General features: G+C 51.1%; 1 protein-coding gene across 2 annotated transcripts; it reads right to left on the bottom strand.

Annotated features, from left to right (window-relative positions):
• Nucleotides 1-3: 3 nt before the first annotated feature.
• Nucleotides 4-24,057, bottom strand: LOC116954946 (aryl hydrocarbon receptor nuclear translocator-like). 2 transcript variants are annotated; one of them, XM_076052747.1, is made up of 14 exons: nucleotides 23,709-24,057; nucleotides 14,024-14,180; nucleotides 12,690-12,746; nucleotides 11,960-12,004; nucleotides 8,599-8,812; nucleotides 7,254-7,467; nucleotides 5,722-5,824; nucleotides 4,599-4,658; nucleotides 3,080-3,165; nucleotides 2,485-2,520; nucleotides 1,774-1,850; nucleotides 1,169-1,303; nucleotides 832-906; nucleotides 4-159 (listed from the first exon to the last, which is right to left on the bottom strand). In XM_076052747.1, exons 1-14 carry the CDS (start codon nucleotides 23,767-23,769, stop codon nucleotides 4-6), a joined length of 1,476 nt encoding a protein of 491 aa, XP_075908862.1. In that variant the 5' UTR covers nucleotides 23,770-24,057. The 2 variants fall into 2 exon arrangements, with proteins under 2 accessions (XP_075908862.1, XP_075908863.1); XM_076052748.1 differs by lacking the exon at nucleotides 2,485-2,520.

The following is a 24,057-nucleotide window of genomic DNA, read 5'->3' on the forward strand; positions in this document are numbered from 1 at the left end:
CTCTCACTTGACGTTGGTGTTAGTGCACACGATGTACTCCACGTCGTCGGAGAAGGGGTTCTGGAAGGTGAAGCTGCTGGTTCGGAGCCAGATCCACTCGCCGCTCTTGCTGTGGAAGCGGAACATCACTGACAGCACCTGCCCCTTCAGCTTGAGCACCTGAGTTTGCGCGCGTAGCAGGGGAGGTGGCAAATTGAAAAAAGGCATTGCAAAAGAAAGATTGCGGCTGTTATTAATTAACATCACTGTCAGCATCATCATAGTAGCTCTGCGCGACAGCTTATGGTAGACTTATGCACTACAGCTCCTGTCACCCTGCACCACAACTCCTGTCACTTTGCACTCCTGCTCCCTCCTGGCAGACTAATGCCCGCAGAGGTCACTCTTGCGAATTAAATTATATCTGGGTCTCCTGGGTTCTCTCCCTTGGTTAGCAAACACAAACGTGGCACCTTTGAATGTGCACAATCTCAGCAGAATCCGAAGTCCATCCTTCTCCCCCCCCACCCGACCCCGCACCCCCCCTGCCCCCCCTCCCACCGCACCACTTCCACCTCATAGTCAAGTCGACGGCACTCCCCTCTGTCAATCCCACCTCTAGTGCTACCTATACACTCCCGGATCGCAATCTTATTAGGTCTCCCTCTACCCCCATGTGTAGTATTACTCTTCCTGTTGGTAGCCCCCCCGTGAGGCCATGTGCGAGTACAGCAGGGCTAGAGGGGCTAGCGGGGCTAGAGGGGCTAGCGGGGCTAGCGGGGCTCGCAGGGCCTAGCGGGGGCTAGCAGGGCAGGCCAGTATGCCACGGTGTCCGAGCGCTGGTCGCCGCACCTGCTGGAAGCTGTCCCGTACGTGGTTCTGGTCCTCGACGTGACAGAACTCCACGGGGTCCTTCCCAAGAAGCTCCTGCGCGTACACGGAGGACACACGGAGGACAAGCAGAGGACACATGAGGACACACGGAGGACACGCAGAGGACACGCGGAGGACAAGCAGAGGACACATGAGGACACACGGAGGACACGCAGAGGACACGCGGAGGACAAGCAGAGGACACATGAGGATACACGGAGGACACGCAGAGGACAAGCAGAGGAACCGCAGAGGACATGCAGAGGACACGCAGAGGACACGCAGAGGACACGCAGAGGACACTCGCTCGGCACACCTGCGGCTGAAATCCGAGGACGCTGACGCATCTGTGGTCGACGAAGGTGAAGACCCCATCCATGTTGTGCCGCGAGATGAACTCCGTCGGGACGGAGACGCCCGTCATGTCCGAGCAATTGGGGGAACTGGTCACCTGCAACCGCACGCGCCCACGAGAAACTGCGGGTCACGCGTGACGCTCAATGGCACCAAGCCAAGATTGTCGGACATCTACTTTGGAGGGAGGGTCCTGTATCCCTGACGATTGCTCATCCGTCGCCCGTCGCAAAATGTAGATATAAATGCATTAAAAGTGCAAACAGAAGTGAAAAAGGACATTGGGAGGAGCGGGAGAGCAAAATTCAAGAGGAAATAGTTTTGGGAATCAAAATCTGAAAACTTTATTTTTTTTATGGAGGGAAAAACCGGAGGACCCGGAGGAAAATCCACGCGACCACGGAGAGAGAGAAAGAACACGCAAACTCCAAATATACAACAGGCGTCAGGGGTCGGGATCGAACCCACACCCTCCTGTATACTAGGCGAGGTAGTTAACATTTCCTAGCCACCGTGGGATCCTACAGGCAGTGTTTCAATCCGCCTACCCTGGCGTCGGCGTCGTACCTGTAGCCTGCCGATGGCCACGAGACAGAACTTGGTGCCCTGTCCAGCCTCCGCCTCCTCGTCCGGTATGGCCATCCCTGGCAGCGCGTGGGGGGGGGGGGGGGGGAAGGACGCAGCGTCAGTCAAAACGTTGCGCTACAGGAACCGCGTCGGTTAAAATCGAAGGTCGCCCGTGTAGCTGTACGGAATGTTGGGTCAAGTGCTGTTAGCGAGCACCTATTAAGGTCGGCTCGAACCATGTGGTGGGAGGGGGGTGGGGGGGCGGGGCGGGGGGAGAAAAGTCACGTGGCCAGCAACACGCCTGGCCGACCGTCTCCCCGGCACTGATGCTTACACATCAGTGCCGGGTACTCATGTAAGTCTCTGTCAAGCCATGGCAGCTCCAGGACTGGGATCAGATCATCTCCACTGATGTTACAGCCTGGTGCGCGAACCACAGCAACACCACTCCCCCCCCGCCCCCCCCTCCAGTGATTTACAGACGCATGCACATCAGGGAGTGCGGACAGAGGTACCACGCAAAGCTCCGAGTAGAATCATTACTCGGAATCGCGACCGATCATTCTTAGCAAGGCGAGGGCGGTGGGAGAGGGGGGGGTGGTGGGGGGGGCAGGGCGATTAATCAACCCGAGCCCTAATCGATCGTTGCGCACAAGCCGCACGGACAATCTGACGCGAGATGCTGCGAGCACCACGGGCCGCTCAGCTCACCTGAAAAAGCCCCAAGGTTGGAGGCCACTGAGCTGCCTATGGGGAGCCAAACACACAGGGGGAGGGGGGCCCACGGTCAACCAGGCAACGTCGTAAACTAATAATTGTCCTAATTTTTAGTACCGTGAGAAGCGATGCAGGTACAGTATTATCGGGTTACATCAACGGAGAAAAGCCATTCCCGACTGAAGAAATTTCGTTTTTAGGCGGGGTTTTTTGAAGAAGGCATCCCTGGGTCGCAAATCGAGGGATGCCCGTACAGGCCATGTTTGTGTTCAAGGGCTGGGCGGGGTGGTTGGGCAGGGTGACGGTGCCGGGTGACGGGGCGGGGTGACGGGGCGGGGTGACGGGGTGACGGGACGGGGTGACGGGGCGGGGTGACGGGGGCAGGGTGACGGGGGCGGGGTGACGGGGCGGGGTGACGGGGTGACGGGACGGGGTGACGGGACGGGGTGACGGGACGGGGTGACGGGGCGGGGTGACGGGGCGGGGTGACGGGTGACGGTGCCGGGTGCCGCAGCGAGGTGACGGGGCGCGGTGACGGTGCTCGGTGACGGGGCGGTGCTCGGTGACGGGGTGTTGTTGGGGAACGCACCGGCGGGTGGCCAGGCCTTGATGTATCCTGTGCAGTGCACCACGGCGTACTGCGGCTCCCCGTCCTTGACGGGGCCCAGACCGTTCCTGCGAGCAAGCACCGGCAACAGTTCAATGACGCGCGAAGGCCGATTTCGCTGTCAGTCTGAGCGAAAAAGAAACGCCGCCCACAAAAACAAGTTGGCGAGCGGGGAAAATCAACAGCTCGTATCGATAGCGAGAAAGAAGCGTGAGCACGTAACGGCAGCCGACGTGCGTTTGTCTTCGACAGGCGTTTCCCCTCGAGGTACGGAGGCTGGCGGGGTAGCCCGTCAGGACGGTGGCGACACGGCCGAGCTGTGTTGCACAGGTTCGAACTGCACGTAGCAATTATATCACTCCCCTCCTAGCAGACTCGAGAGCGGTCTCTTGATTTCTCGCCCCGGTTAAACTAAGAAAGCAAAGGGTAAAATACGCACGTGCACATTGGCAAATGTTTTAGTCTTTTTTTTTTAGTTTGCATCTTCAAATTTTTGGCCAACCTTTGAGGTGAATTTGGCTGGCGTTCAAATCGGGGCAAGTTCTGAACACAGCAAAGCAACTTGAAACTTCAGCGTGGTTCACACTGGACCATCGCACAAGGGTCCACGTTATGGACAAACAGAGATCTGACACATGAATAATACTTTCTACTTCGGCTGGAAAGCATGAATAAAGTTTTTCTCTTTTCTATCTCTTAACCCTTTGGGCTTATGAGCTGTGAAGATGGGCCATTTCCCAAAACGTTGCCTCTGTATATATTTTGATTTTTTTTTAAGGCCACAGCGTTATTATTGATGTATTTTTGAGCGTTAAAAACAAAATAGGGACTCCTCTACTTACGATACATTCAACTTACGAACTTTCAGAGATACGAACAAAACTGTCCATATGTCGAATTGCCTGTTCGGACCGAGAGTCGTAAGTTCAACCGCCGCGCGATAGATGGCGGTGGTGGCATCTACATTTGCAGGATGTGAAGAAACAGTGGCATCTACATCTACAGGAGAGGATGCAACTTTCAAAGCCATTCCCCATGTTCAGTGTACATGCCGGACAACACGTTTGGAATCGACATTAGTAAAATTGGACTTGCAAATAAATCTACTTACGAACAGGCCTCTGGAACCTAACTCGTTCGTAAGTAGGAGTCGTTGTACTATTTTACCAGCGGGGCCCACTAAGGTGTACAGCTCTTCTTCAGATGTGACCTGGCCACGAATGATAGCTTAACAAAAGTGGCTTATCACCACGTGCAAATGTATTGCAGCCATGTACAAAACGCACAATGACTCTACATGTGGACAGAGAGAGACACCGTAAACTCTAAATATATACAGCAGGTGTCAGGCTTGGGTTCGAAGCGTATACGACCTCGTGCATACCAAGCGAGGTAGTTAACATCTCCTAGCCACCGTGGCGCTACACGGTGGCTAGGAGATGTTGTATTTACAACGGACGGCAACCGGCGCTACCGCTGGGCAGCGTCGCGGCTCACTGACCTGAAGCGCAGGTGGCTGAGCCGGTTCATGGAGAGGGGATCGACCGGAGTTGTGCCACACCTGCCACGACAAACCAAAAAAACAGCCGAGTGTTGAAAGCGTCCGTGCCACGAGTCTGCGAAAACCCGCGGCTCGTGAGCCGTATGTGGGGGGGGGGGAGGGGGGGATTCAAGCGCGGCTTCACAATGAGACGCAGCAGATCCCTTCACTACCTCTCCTCCAGTGGGCATTGATTCCTAAGAGCATTCATTATGGCATTTAGGCACTCCCCCGCACCCCGCCCTTTCCCCCTCCCCCCCTACCTGCCAGCTTTGTACTGGGCTCAAAGGATACTGGAAAATCGATGCTCTCTAAAACACGTGGCCAGTACATAGAATGTACATCCTTCTTTTTAGCAGTCTTTTGCTCAGTTTCTGTCGGCAATTGGGATCTTGTCGGTGTAACGCTTGTGCGATGTCTGTGTGTGTGTATATATATACAATATGCATGTGTTTACATGCCTATGTGCCCCTGGATATTTTTCATGTGGTTTTGTGATAATTGCACCATCTGTGCCCCCTAATTTGATACAGTAGGGGGCACAGATGGTGCATTTGCCAGTCATCTCAGTCAACCCATGGCACCTGGGTCTGTTCTGTCATCTGCCAGCGGGCGTTCGACACTTCACGTGGTCTTAACGTGCGCATAGCCTGGCACAAGCGTGGCGAATGGCGGTTGTTGTTATGTCCATGTGCATGTGTATACGTGTCTATACCCATGTGCGAGCCAATGACGCACAGTGGCTGTTGTGTGGGGATCGGTAGTGCAGCGGTGGTACGGACACGGTGTCTCAAGTTCGATCCTCACTCACGACCAAAACAGTGGCGAATATTTGAACCGGTCCCGGGCCTCACCGAGGTAGACTCGGCCTTAAACGAGTACCTAGTGCACTGTGCAGTAAACATCGCCACTGGGGAGAGACAAATGCGGCCTTGGCCGTGCGTGGTGCTGGCCGCGCCAGCCCCTCCCGCGCAATGCTGGCCTTCGCATGTGCTACTCGCTTAACGGCACTTGCCCCAACAGTCTGTTAAGGCTACACGGGCGAACCTTCGTCTTTGTAATGTTGCTGCCGCGAAAGCCTCACCGCATGCGGCAGATGAAGGATCGCCGTGAGCCCATGCACATGCGCATGGACGACTGCTGCCCGTCCTTCTTCACGGTGCCCGTCTTCAGGTCCAGTATACGTCCTGAGCACCAGCAACACAGCACCACAGACGCATTCAACCCACCGTCCCCGCCACTAACGTACGAGACAACTCGGGTACGGTACAACGCAGCATAAAGTGGAAGGGTTGGACCTGTGTGCGTCTCCGTGTGTGTGTAGCTGGGAGTGCAGATGTACCGGCGTTGCTGTGTTTACCTCTCTAGCACATGACGAGGTCACACCGATTACACACAAAGTGCTCGCCAAGGAGCATAAATCATCACGCAAACTTTGGTCATCCTCGCAACAGCGGCTTTTGGTTAACCGCCGAACAAAGATGGCCACTGCATTGCCCCCTTCCAGATGTGCTTCTGCGGCCGTCTGGAATGCTTTTTCCTTCCGAAATTAAGAAGCCACTGGAGCAATGCCACTTTGAAATCATCTCGATTGACGAACTAATTTCTTTACAACTGTTTGTGTTTAGTTTGTTGTCCTTCCCCTGCACCTCAGATTAGCACGGTTGGCTACGTATGGTGCGAAAGAAGTTCAACACACATACAAAGTGGGAGAGTTAGACCCGTGTGTGTAGCTGTGTGTGTAGCTGTGCAGCTGTATCTGCGTAGGTGTGTTTGCATAGCTGTGTATGTGTGGCTGTGTGTGTAGCTGTGTATCTATAAAGCTGTGTGTAGCTTTATGTGTATCTGTGTATAGCTGTAGATCTGTGTTGCTGTGAGAGTATAGCTGTGTCTGTTAGCGCTACGCTGCGCTACGAACCCGCCCACCCAAGTTCGATTCCCGTTCACGGCCAACACCGGTGACGATTATCTGAATCGGGCCTGGGCTTCCCCTAAATTGAGTCAGCCTCAAATGAGAACCTGGTGCGGTGTGTAGTAAACATCGCCACTGGGGACACAAAGGTGGCCAGGCGTGGTGCTGGCCACCCACCCCTTTGTGTGGCGTGCCAGCCTTCTAAGGTGCTCTCTCACAGCAGTGGCTCCAACAGTTTGTTCAGGCTGTATGGATGATCTTTGGTGTTGGTGACAGAGCTTATTGTGCTGGTGCCGATGGTGATTCATCGCCGGGGGGGGGGGGGGGGGGGGGGGGCGACTCACACTGTGTGGGTCCCCCCGACGCCTTCAAAGGTCAGACGGGCGTGGTGCTGGCCACCTTACTTCCTTGTGTGCCGTGTCGGCCTTCATGGGTGCTAGTTGCTATCAGCACTTGCCCCAACAGTCTGTCAAGGCTGTCCGGGGGAATCTTTATATTGTGTACGTCTATCTGCGCGTTAGGGTGGCGCGCGTGCGTGTGCGTGCGTGCAGGCGTGCGTGCGCGTGCAGGTGTGCATGCGTGCAGGTGTGCGAGCATGGATGTGCGTGCGTGTAGACGTGCGTGATTGTGTGCGTGTGGAGGTGTGTGCGTGGGTGCGGACGTTGCGTGCGTGTGCGCGTGCAGGTGTGCGTGCGTGCGCCGACCGGCCATGGCACTCTCCGAGGTGCTCAGCTGCTCGCGGAGCTTGTCCCCGTCGTCCGGGTGCACCAGCTCGTACAGCGTCCTGCCGAACCACTCGGACTGCGGCTGGTTGAGCACGGGCGTGAGCGAGTCGGAGACGTAGACCACGCGGCCCGTCTCGCACGCCGCCACAAACAGGAAGCCGTCGGCCGCCTCCAGAATCAGGTGCTTCAGCTCCTGGAAGGGGCGGGGGGGGGGAGAGACCACGCACGCGCAGAGCTCGTTGGTGTGACGTGGGAGTGTGATCGACGGACAGCCGCGAAGCATACTCTTTGGTTCTATTGGGTAAAGTCACGTAGGTGAAAATAAAATAACAAAAAATCACGACGTTTCGGCCACAACACAAGCGGCCTTCATCAGGTGAAGGGACGAGGCTGTCTGGAGGCCGCTTGTGTTGTGGCCGAAACGTCGTGATTTTTTTGTTATTTTATTTTCACCTACGTGACTTTACCCAATAGAACCAAAGAGTATGGATCCTAGCAGTCACGAAAGCTTTAAATCTAGAGCCGCGAAGCAGTCGGTTCAAGTCATTAAGACGATCGAGGCAACTGAGAGTTAAGGCAATTAAGGGAGTTAAAAATCAGATACAAAAGGGGTGAAATTGCAGATGGGAGTGCAGTTAAGCCTGGAGAGGGGAGGGAGCGCCTGTGTTGTGAGAGCTCTATATGAAGATATAGAAGTATACGAGTGAACGTTAACACGTTACCGATTGTTCCAATTGTAGAGCCGTTATAATTTGTATTAACTTGTGTTACCCATTTTTGGGTTCAAACATACACGATCGTCAGTTTTCTCTTACGGTTTATATCGTCAAATTTAGGCGACGTTACATTTGCCTTATCCAATTATCTTATCAAGATTTATATAGCAGCACCTAATTCCAAGGCGCTTCACAACAAATTATACAATTGTACGTAAGATGACGGTGGTTGAGATAATAAGGAGTGGGGTTGTTGTTGTTCTTGCAAGTGGCGGTGTGGTTATGGTCACAGTTAGGAGAACAGGTGGGAGAGGTTAAGGACAAGTTGGGGTAGTGATAGGGGATGGGGTAGTCATAGGGGTATAGGGTAGTGATGGAGGTATGGGGGTAGTGATAGAGGTTGGGGTAGTGATGGGGTAGTAATAGGGGATGGTAGTGATAGGGGTATAGGGTAGTGATGGGGGTAGTGATGGGGGTAGTGGATAAGGGTAGTCATCGAGGTTGGGGTAGTGATGGGGGTAGGGGTATGGGGTAGTGATGGGGTAGTGAGAGGGGCTGGGGGTAGTGATGGGGGTAGGGCATGGCGCACACGCAGCCCTCTGGCACACCTGGTCCGTGAGGAAGGACGGTTTGTAGGCGCCCTCTGTGGGCGTGTTGCCCGTGCCGCGCAGCGACTTCATGTGCGACACGGCCATGCGCAGGATGGTCAGCTTGTCGGGCTTGCGCGCCAGTGCGCTGCACGTGGGTACCATGTCCGACAACTCCGTGATGTACGCCGTCATCTTGTTCCGCCGCCGCCGCTCGATCTCGCTGTGGTTCTCCCTGCGCACGGCAAGTAGGTTTTTGCCGACCATATCAGCGTGGAGGTTTTTTTTTTTGTTCAGCACGTGTGAAGATCATTTCGCAGCTTGCAGTCCGGTTCCGGCTCAGATTTCCACAAACGAACCAGAGGACACCCAAACTAGCTGTTTCAGGGCGAAGGATTTTCCTCAACAACTCAACTGCAGTAAGTTCCGCTATCACGCCGTGTGGATTTCGTAACGCGAATTTGACAACGCGATGAATGTATTCGGGAGCACATTTTTTTTAGAAGGCGGAATGCGAACTGGGCATAACGCGATCGAGTGAACAGAACTACGTCGCAGCGCGAGTAGGAATACGTGCTTTGTACGGCTGCCTCAGCGTAGCATCGCAAAAGGCATTTGGATGCTGCTGGATGCTTCTAGATGCTACCCCACACGCCTCAAGTCTTTGTTCAGCCTGCACACGCACCTTACGTGTAATCGCAGACTGTGTTTTACCCTATACAGGAGACTCTCAATTATCCGCGTGCGGTTTATCCGATTTGCGGATTAACCGCGCACCTTGAGATTTTGACATAATTTAGTAACTTGTGGATTTTCCCTTAAACCCAAATTAATAATCTAAAAACAGTTATACATTGTTATTCTTGGAAATGTTTATTACAAGTCACGTGTTTAACATATATGTGCTTCGGTTAATCCGAAGTCCACGTGATCGCCTCTACAGGACAGTAGTTGCATATCTTTACAACGGTGGGCGGAGTTTGATTGATGCTGATTGGCGTGCCTCTGCTGTCATCCACTTAGCGGACAGGGTCTTCTGTGCGGGAGCAGGGAAGTGTTATCAGAGCACTGCATCGATCGGTCGACCGTTAGCATTCGCCCTAAATCCATAGAGTAACAATCGAAATCATCAGTTGTGCTTAATTTGGAGTGATTTATCGGATCATTTATTTCGCGAGTTTTAAATTACACCTAAATTAGTGGTTTTTGGCGCAGAGATCCGCGGAAATTTTTTAAATATTTTCGGATGATCCGCGATTATGAATTATCCACGGCCATCCTCCCCGTCATTGGTCGCAGACAATCGACAGCCTAATGTATGAAATGTTATTCATTATAACGCCATTTTTCCACAACGCGCTGTTCTTCGGACACGCAACTACCGTCACCTTAGCAGGAGAACAGAAACTGTACACTTCAGGACTTGTGCACGCAGCCAATGGCGGAGCCAGGATTTTCAGGTAGGGGGAGCAACCCCTCCAGCAATGGAAAATGATAGAGGAGTTGTTAGTAAGTAAGGAGTTGTTAGTAAGTAAGGAGTTGTTAGTAAGTAAGGCGTTGTTAGTAAGTAGTTGTTAGTGAGTAAAGAGTTGTTAGTAAGTAAGGTGTTGTTAGTGAGTAAGGCGTTGTTAGTAAGGAGTTGTTAGTAAGTAAGGAGTTGTTAGTAAGTAAGGAGTTGTTGGTAAGTAAGGAGTTGTTGGTAAGTAAGGAGTTGTTAGTAAGTAAGGAGTTGTTAGTAAGTAAGGAGTTGTTAGTGAGTAAGGAGTTGTTAGTAAGTAAGGAGTTGTTAGTAAGTAAGGAGTTGTTAGTAAGTAAGGAGTTGTTAGTAAGTAAGGAGTTGTTAGTAAGTGAGGACTTGTCCCTTGATTTTTATTCGACGCGTGTGCGGCGATGGCGCAGCCACCGATCGAGGGGTCGAATTCGAACCGCGTTGTTAGTGATCGGCGTGGCGCTCGCTGAAGGTGTCGATGCCTTCAGGGAAGTCGTGTGCTGTAGACGCAACTGCGCACAATTCTGTGAGTCACTTAGAACTGCTTTGCCGTTACTTATTGCCAATTAGGGACTCGGACTACTGTCCGATCATCCAATAGAGTCCCTGGCACGTAATAATATGCTACACAGCGGCAGTGGGGGGGGGAGGGGGTCGCAAAATGCCGATTTATTACTAATAAACCCAAATGATCCGATCGAACTTAGGGATTTCGATCGGATCATGAGTTTTCAATCGAGATGATGATTTAAAAGTCCATAGCCCCCAGTGGCTTCCTAATATCGGAAGGAAGAGCGTTTCGGCCGGCCGCAGAAGCGCGCCTGAAAGCGCAGCGCGATGCGGAGACCACCGCCTTTGTCCGATGGCCGAGCTAAAAGCCGCCGCTGCTGCGACCATAACCGGAGTTGGCGTGACGGTTTCTGCCATCGCCCGAAAGGTCACTTATTATAAACATTGGCTTCTCCGGCCGCATGCACAGTGTTGCTGACGAACGTGCTGAGTTTCCTTTGTTATTTGTGCACTGCTGCCAATGGGGCAGCATCACCAAAACAATTTGTTTAAAAGGAGGAAGGCGGAATCTATAAGGAGGGGCTGGAAGGGGGGAAGTGGGGGGGGGGGTTATAGAAGCAGTGCAACAAGATAAGTTGACAGCTGAGCAAGGCAGGGCACATTCAAGAGGCAAGAGGCTTTGGGGTGGGGGGGTCAACCCTCCATGAAGGGTTTGCACCAGAATCCTCTTGTCAAGACTGTCCGTGGAAATGCTATGCGAGTACAACAAAGGTTACAGAGCGCTGGCTCACTCACTCACTCACCCAAAGATTCCCCGTATAGCCTGTAAACAGACAGTCGGGGCAAGTGCTGTTAGCGAGCAGCACCTATGTGGGAGCGGTAGCATAACGCGGGGGCGGTAGTACAGCGGATTAGAGCGCTGCGTTACGAACCCGGCGAGAACCGGAGTTCGATTCCCGCTCACCGCCACCACCAGCGACGATTATCTGAACCGGTCATGCGCCTGCCCTAGGTTGACCTCAGCCTGGTGTGGTGTGTGAACATCACCAATGGGGAAACAAAGGCAGTCGAGCGTGGTGCTGACCCACCCACCCCCTCTCTCGTGCGCCGTGCAAGCCATCATAGGTACTAACTCTCCCACCCACTCACCTACCCACAAGGTTGGAAGAGCTCACTGGGTGAGTGGGCTACATTAGCAGTACTGCAATCTGCACAAGATGACCAAGGGGCACTGGGTAAGAAGGACTGGGACAATGGGCTTCGCTACAATCGCAGGGTGGCTCAAAACTCAGAGCTTCGAAGTCAGAATCCCACTGACGGATTACCGGGAGGGGAACAATACAAAAAAAATCGACTACCTGGCGTTCGCTAATAATTACGCACCTTGCCATCCTCTCCTTGTCGCCAGAATTCTGGTCATCCTCAGACCTGCGGCACAACCAATTAAATGTTTTTTTTTTTCATTAAACTACGAGAAAATCTCTCCCCTCTTCTGGTAGCATTGCGTTGCCCCCACCACGCGTGGTGTGCACCAAGGAATAAATGGTGCCGAATTGTGGCTGGCTAGGCAAGTGCTGGTTTCAGTAAATTAGCGGGCGCTTGATTGAGCGACGGTCGCGTCGTGGGCATGCTTAAGGGGATGTCACGGTTGAATCCGCTACACCTAACGCAAGGCCCTCCTTCCATCTCCATATATAAATATATTTTTTTAATTCAGCACGGATAAACACACACGGAGGATGACTTACCGCTCCTCACCGCTGGAAGATTTTACAAACCGTCACGCGATGCAGGGCATGACGATTTGGTCACGGGCCGTGTGCTTGTCCCCCCCCCCTCCCCAGGTCGGCGTAAACAGACACAAACCTCTCCATGTGCGAGGCCTCGATCCTAATCGGCGCTAGATAAACGCAATGCCGCTACTGTTGCTGCTGTTAGAGAGCGAATCGAGCAATACCACCACCGGACAACGGCAGTTGGGGGGAGCGGGGGAGGATGGAGTTTTCTGGAGGAAAAGGAGGACTTCACAGCAGACGGCTGGAAAAGAGCGGACAGCAAGAGAGAGAGAGAGAGGAAGCCTCGTCGGACTCTTGACGACAACGCACACCCTCACCTGGCATACTTGCTTGTGCCGGGGCCGTCGTCATCGTCGTCATCGTCAAACTCCGACCTGCGACAGATGGGGGGGGGGGGAAGAGGGGCACAATGTCAAAAGCTGACCCCGATGACTGGAAACACTGCCGTCTATTGAGTCTACATTCAAAGTCAATAAACCAAAACTAAACGATTTAAATTTGACCGCCGAGCTAACGTAAGCACTTTTTAAGAAGCGCCCTGGCAACAAATGATAGCTCGACCAAGTGGTTTTATCACGTGTACGCATGCAGGTTGTGGCCGCTTACTTTGAACCATTAGCAAAGTGTAACGTGAAAATCCTCTGCCGTTGGTTTGTCGTGTGTGTGCGGGTGAATATAGATGTGTTCGTAGTCCGGTGTTATAACCTATTTCTGTCCTGCAACTTCTTTGTGTGACAGAAGCGGAGGGTGGCTGATGTCCTGGTTGCAATCATTGCGGAAGACGAGGCAATGCTGTGCAGCAATGGAAGTTAACTATAAACTATTTTTTTTATTTAAAACTATTTTTATTTTATTTTAACCAGGTAAGGGGCACACCGAGTTGTAGAGCTCTTCTTCAGAAGCGATCTGGCCACAAACGATAGTTCAACGAAGTGGACTATAATCACGTTGAAATTTATAGCAGCCAAATGCTCTAAATGGATGTTTCTAAATGTGGAGGGAAAAGCCGAAGGACCTGGCGAAAAATCTACCTGACCACAGGGAGACATGCAAACTCCAAATATACAGGCATTAAGGGTGGGATCGAACCCACAATTTCCTGTATACCAGGCGAGGTAGTTAACATCTCACCACCGTGGTGCCCTTGTTATCCAGCGAATACGGTTAACGGGGGTGACAAAAAAGTTAAGAGATGATAGTACAGTCATTCCTTGTTGTACGTTACGATAAATTAGCAATGATTGAATTTGGAATTTAAATTTTTTTTTGGCGGGGGGAATAAAATCTAACAATGTACGGTCTGTAATTTGTCCTAGCGTGCATTTCACGACAGTTCCTAGTAAGTACCGTAGAGTATTTATATTTCGTGACATATTTAAAATGTTTGCCGCTTTCTTAAGTTTATTATTAATAAGTCTTGGAGAGGAAACGTTTTCCGTGGGAAAGCCTCTCCAATTTACCAAACGGAAGTCAATGCTAAACTAAGGGCTCGATCTAGACGGAACTTTTGCTTTGCGGGGCAAACTTTTCACGATCGTGACCCGTCACCGAATTTCAAAAAGGTGATGCCCGGTTAACGACGACGCGTCGAGACGACGGCACGGACGTGACGGCACGGCGGTTGAATGTGCGGTGCGGTGCGGTGGTTTACCCGGTACGTTTCTTAGCGCCGAGGCCCGCCGGGGTGCCGGAGGCCGACTGCGGGAGTGCGAGGGCGTGGGGGTGGCCGCTCATGGGGCCCTGTCCTGGCAGGGACACGGCGCCCGCCGTTCCCGAGAGCAGGCTCCCTTCGGCCGGCATCTCACCCCCTGCAGCGAGACAAAAGATCCCGCCACCCCCCCCCCGTGTGAACTTTTTTCACGACTGACTTTTTGGGGCAAGTGCTTGTTAGGGGAAGCCTGGTAGGGGAGTGGTTCGGATAGTCGTCACCGGTGTTGGTGTGAGAAGCAATCAAAATAGGGGTCACCGGGTTCGTAGGATGGCAGACAAGACAAAGATCCCCTGTGTAGCCTGAACAGACTGCTGGGGCAAGGGCTGTTCGCGAGCACCTATGAAGGCCGGGAATGGCACAGGAGGGGGTGGGGTGGCCAACACCACGCCCAATTGCCTTTGTCTCCCCAGTGACGATGTTTAGACAACCGCACCAGGTACTCATTTGAGGCTGAATTGAGCATGGGAAGGCCCAGGACCGGTTGAGATAATCGTCAATGGTGTTGGCCGTGTGTGGGAATCGAACTCACATCAAGATCCAAAGACTCACATAGGGAACCTATACACTTACATAGACACCCATAGACTCGCAACGAAACCAACACTCTCAGAGACCAACAAACTCCGAGATCCATCCACTAACAGAGATTCATAGCCTCACAGAGATCCACAACATATACAGTGAGGGAAAAAAGTATTTGATCCCCTGCTGATTTTGTACGTTTGCCCACTGACAAAAAAATGATCAGTCTATAATTTTAATGGTAGGTTTATTTGAACAGTGAGAGACAGAATAACAACAAAATCCAGAAAAACGCATGTCAAAAATGTTATAAATTGATTTGCATTTTAACGAGGGAAGTAAGTATTTGACCCCTTTGCAAAACATGACTTAGTACTTGGTGGCAAAACCCTGGTTGGCAATCAGAGGTCAGACGTTTCTTGTAGTTGGCCACCAGGTTTGCACACATCTCAGGAGGGATTTTGTCCCACTCCTCTTTGCAGATCTTGCATGGAGCCCCAGGCCGAGGGAGATTGACAGTTCTTTTGCGTTTCTTCCATTTGCGAATAATCGCACCAACTGTTGTCACCTTCTCACCAAGCTGCTTGGCAATGGTCTTGTAGCCCATTCCAGCTTTGTGTAGGTCTACAATCTTGTCCCTGACATCCTTGGAGAGCTCTTTGGTCTTGGCCATGGTGGAGAGTTTGGAATCTTATTGATTGATTCTGTGGACAGGTGTCTTTTATACAGGTAACAAGCTGAGATTAGGAGCACTCCCTTTAAGAGTGTGATCCTAATCTCAGCTCGTTACCTGTATAAAAGACACCTGGGAGCCAGAAATCTTCTGATTGAGAGGGGGTCAAATACTTATTTCCCTCATTAAAATGCAAATCAATTTATAACATTTTTGACATGCGTTTTTCTGGATTTTGTTGTTGTTATTCTGTCTCTCACTGTTCAAATAAACCTACCATTAAAATTATAGACTGATCATTTCTTTGTCAGTGGGCAAACGTACAAAATCAGCAAGGGATCAAATACTTTTTTCCCCTCGCTGTATATTGAGTTGCGATTAAACTGGTTTCTCAAGTGATCTGCACACACAAAAAATACTGGTTCCGCGCCTAGTTCGGTTAAATTCCATCTCTAAAAAAAAGAATTGGGTTGATTGCCGTGCCCCAAACATTACGTACATGTGCCAACATTAGCTTTCATGGGACAGTGCTGTCCCCTATTGCGTGGACCAGAGGTCACTTGGAAGGGATCTCAAGAGGTAGTTCTGTGGTGTCCGCTTGTGGGGAACCATTGTCTATAACATGAAGGCTCACATGACTGTGTCTGAGATCCGAATGAATACCAACCCCTTTCCCATTCCGACGACGTACGTGTACATCATTGGAATGGAACCGGATGTAAAAAGTCATGTGGGAGAGCGTGTGGCACACTTTCGGTACCAGCTATCGTAGAGTTGCGGCGGTCGTGTCGCTACAGTTCTCTGCGGTGAATAACGTCTTAAAAAACAGTGGCGTTACTAAGCCTCTCTAAATAAAATTAATGCCGAGCCGCTTGCGCGCTCCGAGAATCGGCGGTGAACGGGAACACTCATCCACCCTGCAACTTGCAGACCGTCTCGGGAACGGGGAAAGGGTTAAGTTTCGCATCACGCGACGCCACCGGCGCAAATTGGCAAACGATTGGGGGAAGAAACAATTCAGAAAAGGTGTCTTTCTGCTTGAGCCATTACATTTGAAGGAGGAAGAGGCAGCAACCCCAGTGAGGCTTAAGCAGTTGACGGAACAAAACACACACACACACACACGGAAGTGAATCGTGTACACGGAATGGACAAATCAAGCCTGCAAACATGACTGGGAGGGTTTCAGGGTTCGGGTTACAGGACAAACAAGTTCGGGGGGCCTGTGTTTAGACAGAGCTATTATTCAGGTGTCTAGCTCGGGGGCATTCATCACTGGCACCGCACGAAGCTTGAGCTAGCAAGGTAACAGCCAGGCTTTGCCTTATCACAGCATTAATGCCTGGCCGCGTGTTAGAATTGTATCAAGGACAAGGTCGGGTCAAGTGGCAATCACAAACAATGCTGCAGACGCTACCACACCCATAAATTGCTTGTTTCCTTCTGCCACATCGCACAACTTTTGCACAGTCAATAACAAACTAAACAATTTTTTTGTATTTTACTCGGTAAGGCCCCTAGAGCTATATAGCTCTTTTTCAGAAGCGACCTGGCCACAAAGGATAGCTAAACGAAGTGGCTCATCTCCGGATGCATTAACAGCAGCCAAATACTCTAAATGCATGTCGATTCTGAATGTGGAGGTAAAAACCGGTGGACCCGAAGCAAAATCCACGCAAACACAGGGAGAACATGCAGACTCCAAATATACAGGCATCGTCTGGGTCGGCATCGAACGCACGACCTCCTGCATATCAGCCGAGGGAGTTAACATCTCCTAGGCACCGCAGCGGGGGAAGGACAACGACGACTGACACTGTGCGAGAAAGCACTTAATCCAACAATTGATTGGCAAAGGGCCGTTAATGACTTTCGTTCATTATAACCATATGAAGGATGCTCGTTATCAGTGCTTTGGAGGAACAACACAGTTGTAAACTCTCATACCCACTGGGGCTGTGAGGTGGCCAGCGGATGGAAGTACAGAAACTGTGTCTGTGAATCCGTGCGTGGAGACATTCCCTATACCTGTGTGCGTGCTCTCATTTGGGTATGCAGGCCCTTCCTGAAGGAAGGTCTTGAGGCCCAACGAGGCTCATCTAAGATGAATAAATAACTGAATTTCCTCCGAATAAACTGCAGACACACGAGGCTTCAAAAACGTGAGGAGGACTTGGCAACTGCGGAATTATGCAACGCACTGTAATCCGTTGCACAATCGATTGCAACTCTGGCATGCATAACCGCCATCAATTACCCGGCACCGATGTTGAACGCGAGAAAATATTTTGCCCAGCTTATTTTCAGTACCATAAAAAAACTTCCTGCTTTCAGCAAGGCGCAATGCGAGTCGTTGCGATGCACTTCCTGGAGCCACACGTTGGCTTTTTTATGGTTCAGCACAATTGCTTTAAGGGGGGGTTGGTGGCAAACTCTGCTGATGAGACTTGGTGGAAGCAAAAAAACATTCCTCTGTAGGTTGTCGCATTTCATAATAAAATAAAATCAATCGCTCAAAAAAAAGATCTCAAACAGGCTGTTTTAATCATCTCCATCTGCGGCCCTTAGCCAGGAGTCGAAAATCCCCATATTGCCATGACGTGAGCGCGTTTCCAGCAACACAGCCACTTTTGGGCTTCTCAAAAATGTGGTGCTCAGATATTAACCCCAAAAGGATGTTGACATCATCATCACGATCCGTGGGCAGATAGCCTGTACTGGTGTCCACTGCACTATTCATAATTTGGTTCCACTTTCCAAATTGTTTTGTGCCAATATGGCTCAAGTAGTCGTGCCACATCTTTCTGGCACCAATCTCTAATGCCGTCAAGATGTTGACAGGATGAACTAAATCCAAACTAGTTGGGTAACTCCGATTAGGCACGGTTGGCTACATACGGTGCGAAAGAAGTTCAACGTACATACACACATTCATATGACGTATATATTAGACAATTTGAAGATGTGTGTAACCAATAGTATAACTATGAAGCGGCCTTTTTACTGGGGTGTAGTACACCAAACGAGTATGACTGTGATTCAGACAGAACTAATCAATCCACCTTCTTTGAGGACAGACAAACTCTCGTAATATGAAAGCGGCATCGGATGTACTCGGACTGACTTGCTTTTTCATCCCCGCTGGGATGGTGGTGGTGCGTTGTATGTATGTTGAACTACTTTCGCATAGTAACATATCCACGGTAACGTAGCCAACCGTGCCAATGGGAGGTGCGTTCAGTTTCGCACACCGCACGTGTGAAACCAGTCACTCATTCCCCGAAGCAAATCCATAGTTTCAACAACTGCAGACGATCACCTTCACCATGACGCCACGTACGTTATTTAAAGGGCGATGACATTTTTTTACTCTTCTTGAGGTTGCCCTATTTGCGGAACCTGCACAACGAGAGCCGTAATAATAATAATGATACCCATTTATCCAGGAAAGACTCAAAATGTCAAACGACGTTTTCTTTGTTAAACTCGTTACCTTCTCAATGGGGAAACATTCACCTGCAAGGGCGGGGGGGGGGGTGGTGAGAACATGTGGACGGAATACATTGTGTTCCCTCTGGCTCACGAATCAAACCCCGTCATCGTCCTGGAGTTTGTTTGAACCCAAAAATCAAGACCCATCTCTTCTCCGCCGCCTGTAGCTGTTCCTTCCTTCAACTAACCCCACCTGTTCAATTCTCACCATATCATGTTATTTACAAACGCACACAGGACATGTGCCCGCAAGCTGTAGTTTATTTATCTCATTCATGCATTCATTGTTCTTATTTAAACATCAGTGCAAGCACCTGCCATCTTTGCCTTTGTTTGGCAGAAATGTTAAAATAGAGCCGAGCGACGAGGCGATTTTCTTACTCCATGGAGCGATGGCTGGCGCTTGAGGCTCATGACGCTCGAGGCTCATGACGCTCGAGGCTCATGACGCTCGAGGCTCATGACGCTCGAGGCTCATGACGCTCGAGGCTCATGACGCTCGAGGCTCATGACGCTCGAGGCTCATGACGCTCGAGGCTCATGACGCTCGAGGCTCATGACGCTCGAGGCTCATGACGCTCGAGGCTCATGACGCTCGAGGCTCATGACGCTCGAGGCTCATGACGCTCGAGGCTCATGACGCTCGAGGCTCATGACGCTCGAGGCTCATGACGCTCGAGGCTCATGACGGAGCGGTGGCCAAAGGAGGGTACGCGTCCTCGAGAGGACGTCCATTACTCCCAAGCGTGCATCTATCGACGTTTGCTTTGCACTCTTTTCAACCTTCGTTTCAATTTCACTTCCAGCAACGGTCACGTTTTTTGTTGTTGTTTAAATCCATGCCATAAAATCGACGAGGCACACAGTGAAGCATCCATCCCATGCCTGTCCCTCGACATAACAAGTACAAGTATTTTTTCTTTAACACATTCCCATCAGCCACACGGGCTTTTTGGGAGTGCGCAATTTCAGTAGCATTGGTTTAACACAAGCAAATTCTGGACTGGTTTCAACATTCAGTTTATCATCAGCAGACTTTTGGCTTGCTTGAACCAATGCTGGTGAACTGTCAGATGTTCACAGGTGAAAACGCTTAGCGCACTGTGGTTTGCATTTTCTTCACAATATATTTGATGACATTCACCCTCGCTATGTCCTATGCCTTAGATACGGCTCCAAGTTTGACCCAAAACTAATTGCACCATAAAATGAAGCAATAACTCGTGTGGTTGAAAACATCTGACTATATAGAGGACTGCAGAGCTTTCAACGGAAGGCGTGTTTCGTGCCAGCCGCCTACCAGCTTGTCTGGTTCCTCAGCGACGGCAAGACGCAACGTGCCGGAACGCCGCTATACGATACGCAACACGATTAATATTACATATGTAACATTCGCATGCAATATGCATGGACGTTAAACAATCTGCTCTTGCACGCGTGATGTTATGCGTGCGTCGCGAGCACAGGAATCTTATTTCATTGGCGAATGCCTTACATAGCCTGCGAGCTGATGTTATACTTAACCGACAGAGGACGCAGCGAGGTTGAAACTCATTCAACAGCTCATTAAAGAAACACAAGCCACATATTGCACTGCACCATAACTTCTAAAACCCCGACGGAGCCTATTAAAAACAGCCGACGTGACGCATAAAAAGGCACGATGCGTGCATATATACAAAGCGCGGACGTGGATAATAATGCCATCAGCCACCGACAACCAACTACTTGGACAGGACGAACGGCGGCGGGTGCAAGAGGCAGGGACATCACCTTTAATCAGCCTTTATCTACACAGACACCCTTTGCCGTTGGAGCAACAAAGGTAGACCATGCAACTCGATAACATGCTCAAGACTGCCATTGTTTGGCAATGCTGTGTTGTTCAGAGCGGTGCACAAAGCACAAATGCTGCAACAACAACAAAAACACACAAACAACCCTTGTCAAAAAACACACACGTGGCCTTAACAAGAACAAGTGTGTCTAATAGGCAACGTTTCGGGCAACAGACCTTTTTCACAGCGCACGCAGACAGAGAGAGGCCAGCGATGAAGAGTGGCCTAAATGTGCCGTGAAAGGCCATTGCCTAAAACGCTGCCTATTACGAGGGCAGTCCCCCGACTTACGGACGCGTTGCGTTCCTGGGGGCCAGTTTTGTAAGTCGAGCGGTTCTCTAAGTAGAGACGCAACAATGTATTTAAATGCACATCCGCTCGTCGGTGTTATGAAAGGGCGTTACGGCTCAACGAAAACAAAAAAGAAACAACTTGTTAAACTCACAAACAAGGAGAAATGTTGCACATTTGCATGCAACACTCGAAATGGTTCCGCGGTTCGGTTCGCAAGTGCGAGCTCACGTTCGCAAGTTGGAGGGGTCAAAAGTGAAAACGCACGTGTGTTATGGTTGCTCGCGTTCGTAGGTGCGGATGTTCGTAAGTCGGGCATTCGCAAGGTCGGGGACTACGGCAGTGTTAACGACGATTGTGCCGAGTGTTAGTATTTATTTAACACTGCAAGTGGTTGTATCATCATCATCATCATTAACCATTTATTTGGCGGCGGAGCAGTGTGGCACAGTGGGTTAAGCAGCGCACTGCGCTAAGAGTCGGAATTCAGGAGGAGACCCAACTTCAGGAGGAGACCCGACTTCAGGAGGAGACCCGACTTCAGGAGGAGACCCGACTTCAGGAGGAGACCCGACTTCAGGAGGAGACCCGACTTCAGGAGGAGACCAGACTTCAGGAGGAGACCAGACTTCAGGAGGAGACCAGACTTCAGGAGGAGACCAGACTTCAGGAGGAGACCAGACTTCAGGAGGAGACCAGACTTCAGGAGGAGACCAGACTTCAGGAGGAGACCAGACTTCAGGAGGAGACCAGACTTCAGGAGGAGACCAGACTTCAGGAGGAGACCAGACTTCAGGAGGAGACCAGACTTCAGGAGGAGACCAGACTTCAGGAGGAGACCAGACTTCAGGAGGAGACCAGACTTCAGGAGGAGACCAGACTTCAGGAGGAGACCAGACTTCAGGAGGAGACCAGACTTCCGACTCCCGGTGTGTGGCGGTGTGACACCTGAATGGGTGCTGGGTCTCAATAGCCCTTCGTCAAAAACCGCACTGGCCAGCCTGACTTGGTATGGTCGTTCATAGGCGCTAATAGACATTGATTTAAAACAACGTTCTTCCTCGGGCACACGACTACATTGCATTTCAATATCGTTTTTTTACAATAATGAACTTCCACCAGCCTGCTCTTACCCACCCCTTCCTTTATCAAATCACTTTGATCCTGGTGTGCCTTCAATAACAGCTCTAGACACTGTTCATATTCTTCATTTGTTTCCGCAATCGTGTGCCTCCAACATTTGTCAAGTTGTTGAGCGAGCTTGCTAATGTGCATGTCTTTTGCTTTGTGTGCTTCATGATCCCTACGTTGTTTTACATTGTGCGAATCAAAAAAATGAAACATCCTGTTCTGCCAAGGAACTGGAACAGCCCTCGCCTCCATGACTTGTCAACTCCACATTCCTATGGCACGACTCGGTAACGTAACGATTACACCCGCAATGAGAATAGCAGTGTGCGAGTTGAGCTCTCCGTCACAAAGAGCACATTTAGCCGATGTCGCGTAAACACGTGTCATTAAACCCGCCACCACCCGACACAGCCAATGAGCAAGGTGTTGTCACGTAAACAAAACGTGCCAATTCGTTACTAGTTCAGCACAGCACAGCACACGTTGTTGTGTGTTGGAGAGTCAAACGCCAACTACAACGTTTACAATTCGGTAATTACAACGACAGCAGCAGCCAGCGTCATCAGGCGAAAGCCAGAGCGTTGTGGAGAAACCCTCCCTCCTGTTTCGGTCTTCAACAGCGCGGGTGGGGTTAAACGTGGAGCTTGTGAGACAATCAGGTACCAACAATCGGCTGTGTCGGGTGGTGGCGGGTTTAACGACAACATTTAATATTTACGCGGCCTAACCCAAGACACCCTCTCTCCACTGTGGATAATATCGGTCGCGAAAGTCCGTTGAACCGATTGACCGAGCATTGTCGTAAATTCCACATTCCGATGGCGGGGCCGACCCAACCTGTATTACACGACCGCTGTTGACGATAACTGCGCCTGCCTTAGACCAAATCGCCCGGAATCAGCCCCACCGAGCGAGATCTCGAGTCTGGTATCTGCTCGGAAATACAAGACTACGCGCAGCAACAACAACACATCTATTATTGTATCGTAACTTACATGTCCCCACGTGTGTATGTGTGTGTGTACACATGTGCTCGGCGCCTTCACCATCCCTCACTGACCGGCGTGGTGAAGTATGGTCAAACAATGTCACCACGACACGTCCCCTTCCTCGACGCGGTGTATGGGTGAGGGAGGCGCTCATCCAGCAGTGGATAAATAAAACCCACGGCCGGGCTTGAACACACGACAGCGCCGTACGGATGGGTGTGGGCAGGGGAGTGACACGGCGATTGTTGAGTTTGTAACGCGTCGCCAACACCAACTTACACCACCCCCTACCACCGTGACCACCACCACCGACTGCCCAAGGGGGCAAAACAACAACAACAAAAGTTCCCAAACAACAACAACGACGATCGATGAGCGAACTAAAGTTTACAACAAACTCAACAACTCCACACGCACTGGTGCGGTCAAATATGGTCGACAGACGCCACGGCACACCCCCCTCTCTCGGCTCACCACCACAACAACAACCAACAACAACAACACAGCGACGATTATGATAGTGGTGGTGGGGAGTAAAGCAAAGCATCAGCACTAGGGGGGGGGGGGGAGAGACAAAGGCGGCCGGGCCCGGGCGTGGTTCCGTACCATCCCCCCCCCACTAAACCTAGGGACTCAAAAACCCCGCGAAACCTCGACACGCAAAGCAAAGCAAGTCGCCGCAGCTTCACCTGCGCCCTGGGCTTGCTGCTGCTGCTGTTGTTGTTGTTGTGGCGGCGGCCTGGCGTTCATGTCGCGACCGCTTCCAGGGCCGGGGCCGAGAGCATCCGTCTCTGAACGTCGTCGACTGTCGAAGGGAGGCCGATGATGATGAGGATGATGAGGAGGAGTAGGGGTGTGTTTGTTTGTGTGTGTGTGCGCTCTTAGTAAAACACGACGACGACGACGGTGGTGGTATAAAGAGAGGTTGATTGATGGAAGAGAGAGATTTTAAAGTCAGCCGTGGGCCTTCGTGAGGGATCACAAATCCTACAGCGGCGCCCCCTCCCCTCCCATCCCCCCTACAAAATGGAGGCCGCG

This window comes from Petromyzon marinus, chromosome 57 (assembly GCF_048934315.1).
Source record: "Petromyzon marinus isolate PM22_M1 ecotype Great Lakes invasive population chromosome 57, UKy_Petmar_22M1.pri1.0, whole genome shotgun sequence".
Classification (NCBI taxonomy): Eukaryota; Metazoa; Chordata; class Hyperoartia; order Petromyzontiformes; family Petromyzontidae; genus Petromyzon; species Petromyzon marinus.

What these genes read in the sequence shown, in the direction of transcription:
- LOC116954946 (XM_076052747.1), bottom strand. Translation starts at nt 23,769, where the DNA reads ATGAACGCCAGGCCGCCGCCACAACAACAACAACAGCAGCAGCAGCAA. An exon ending in CAAGGCCTGGCCACCCGCCG is followed by an intron (nt 2,521 to 3,079) that starts GTGCGTTCCCCA and finishes GGCTCCCCATAG; the next exon opens with GCAGCTCAGTGGCCTCCAAC. An exon ending in TCCTCGGATTTCAGCCGCAG is followed by an intron (nt 907 to 1,168) that starts GTGTGCCGAGCG and finishes GTGTACGCGCAG; the next exon opens with GAGCTTCTTGGGAAGGACCC.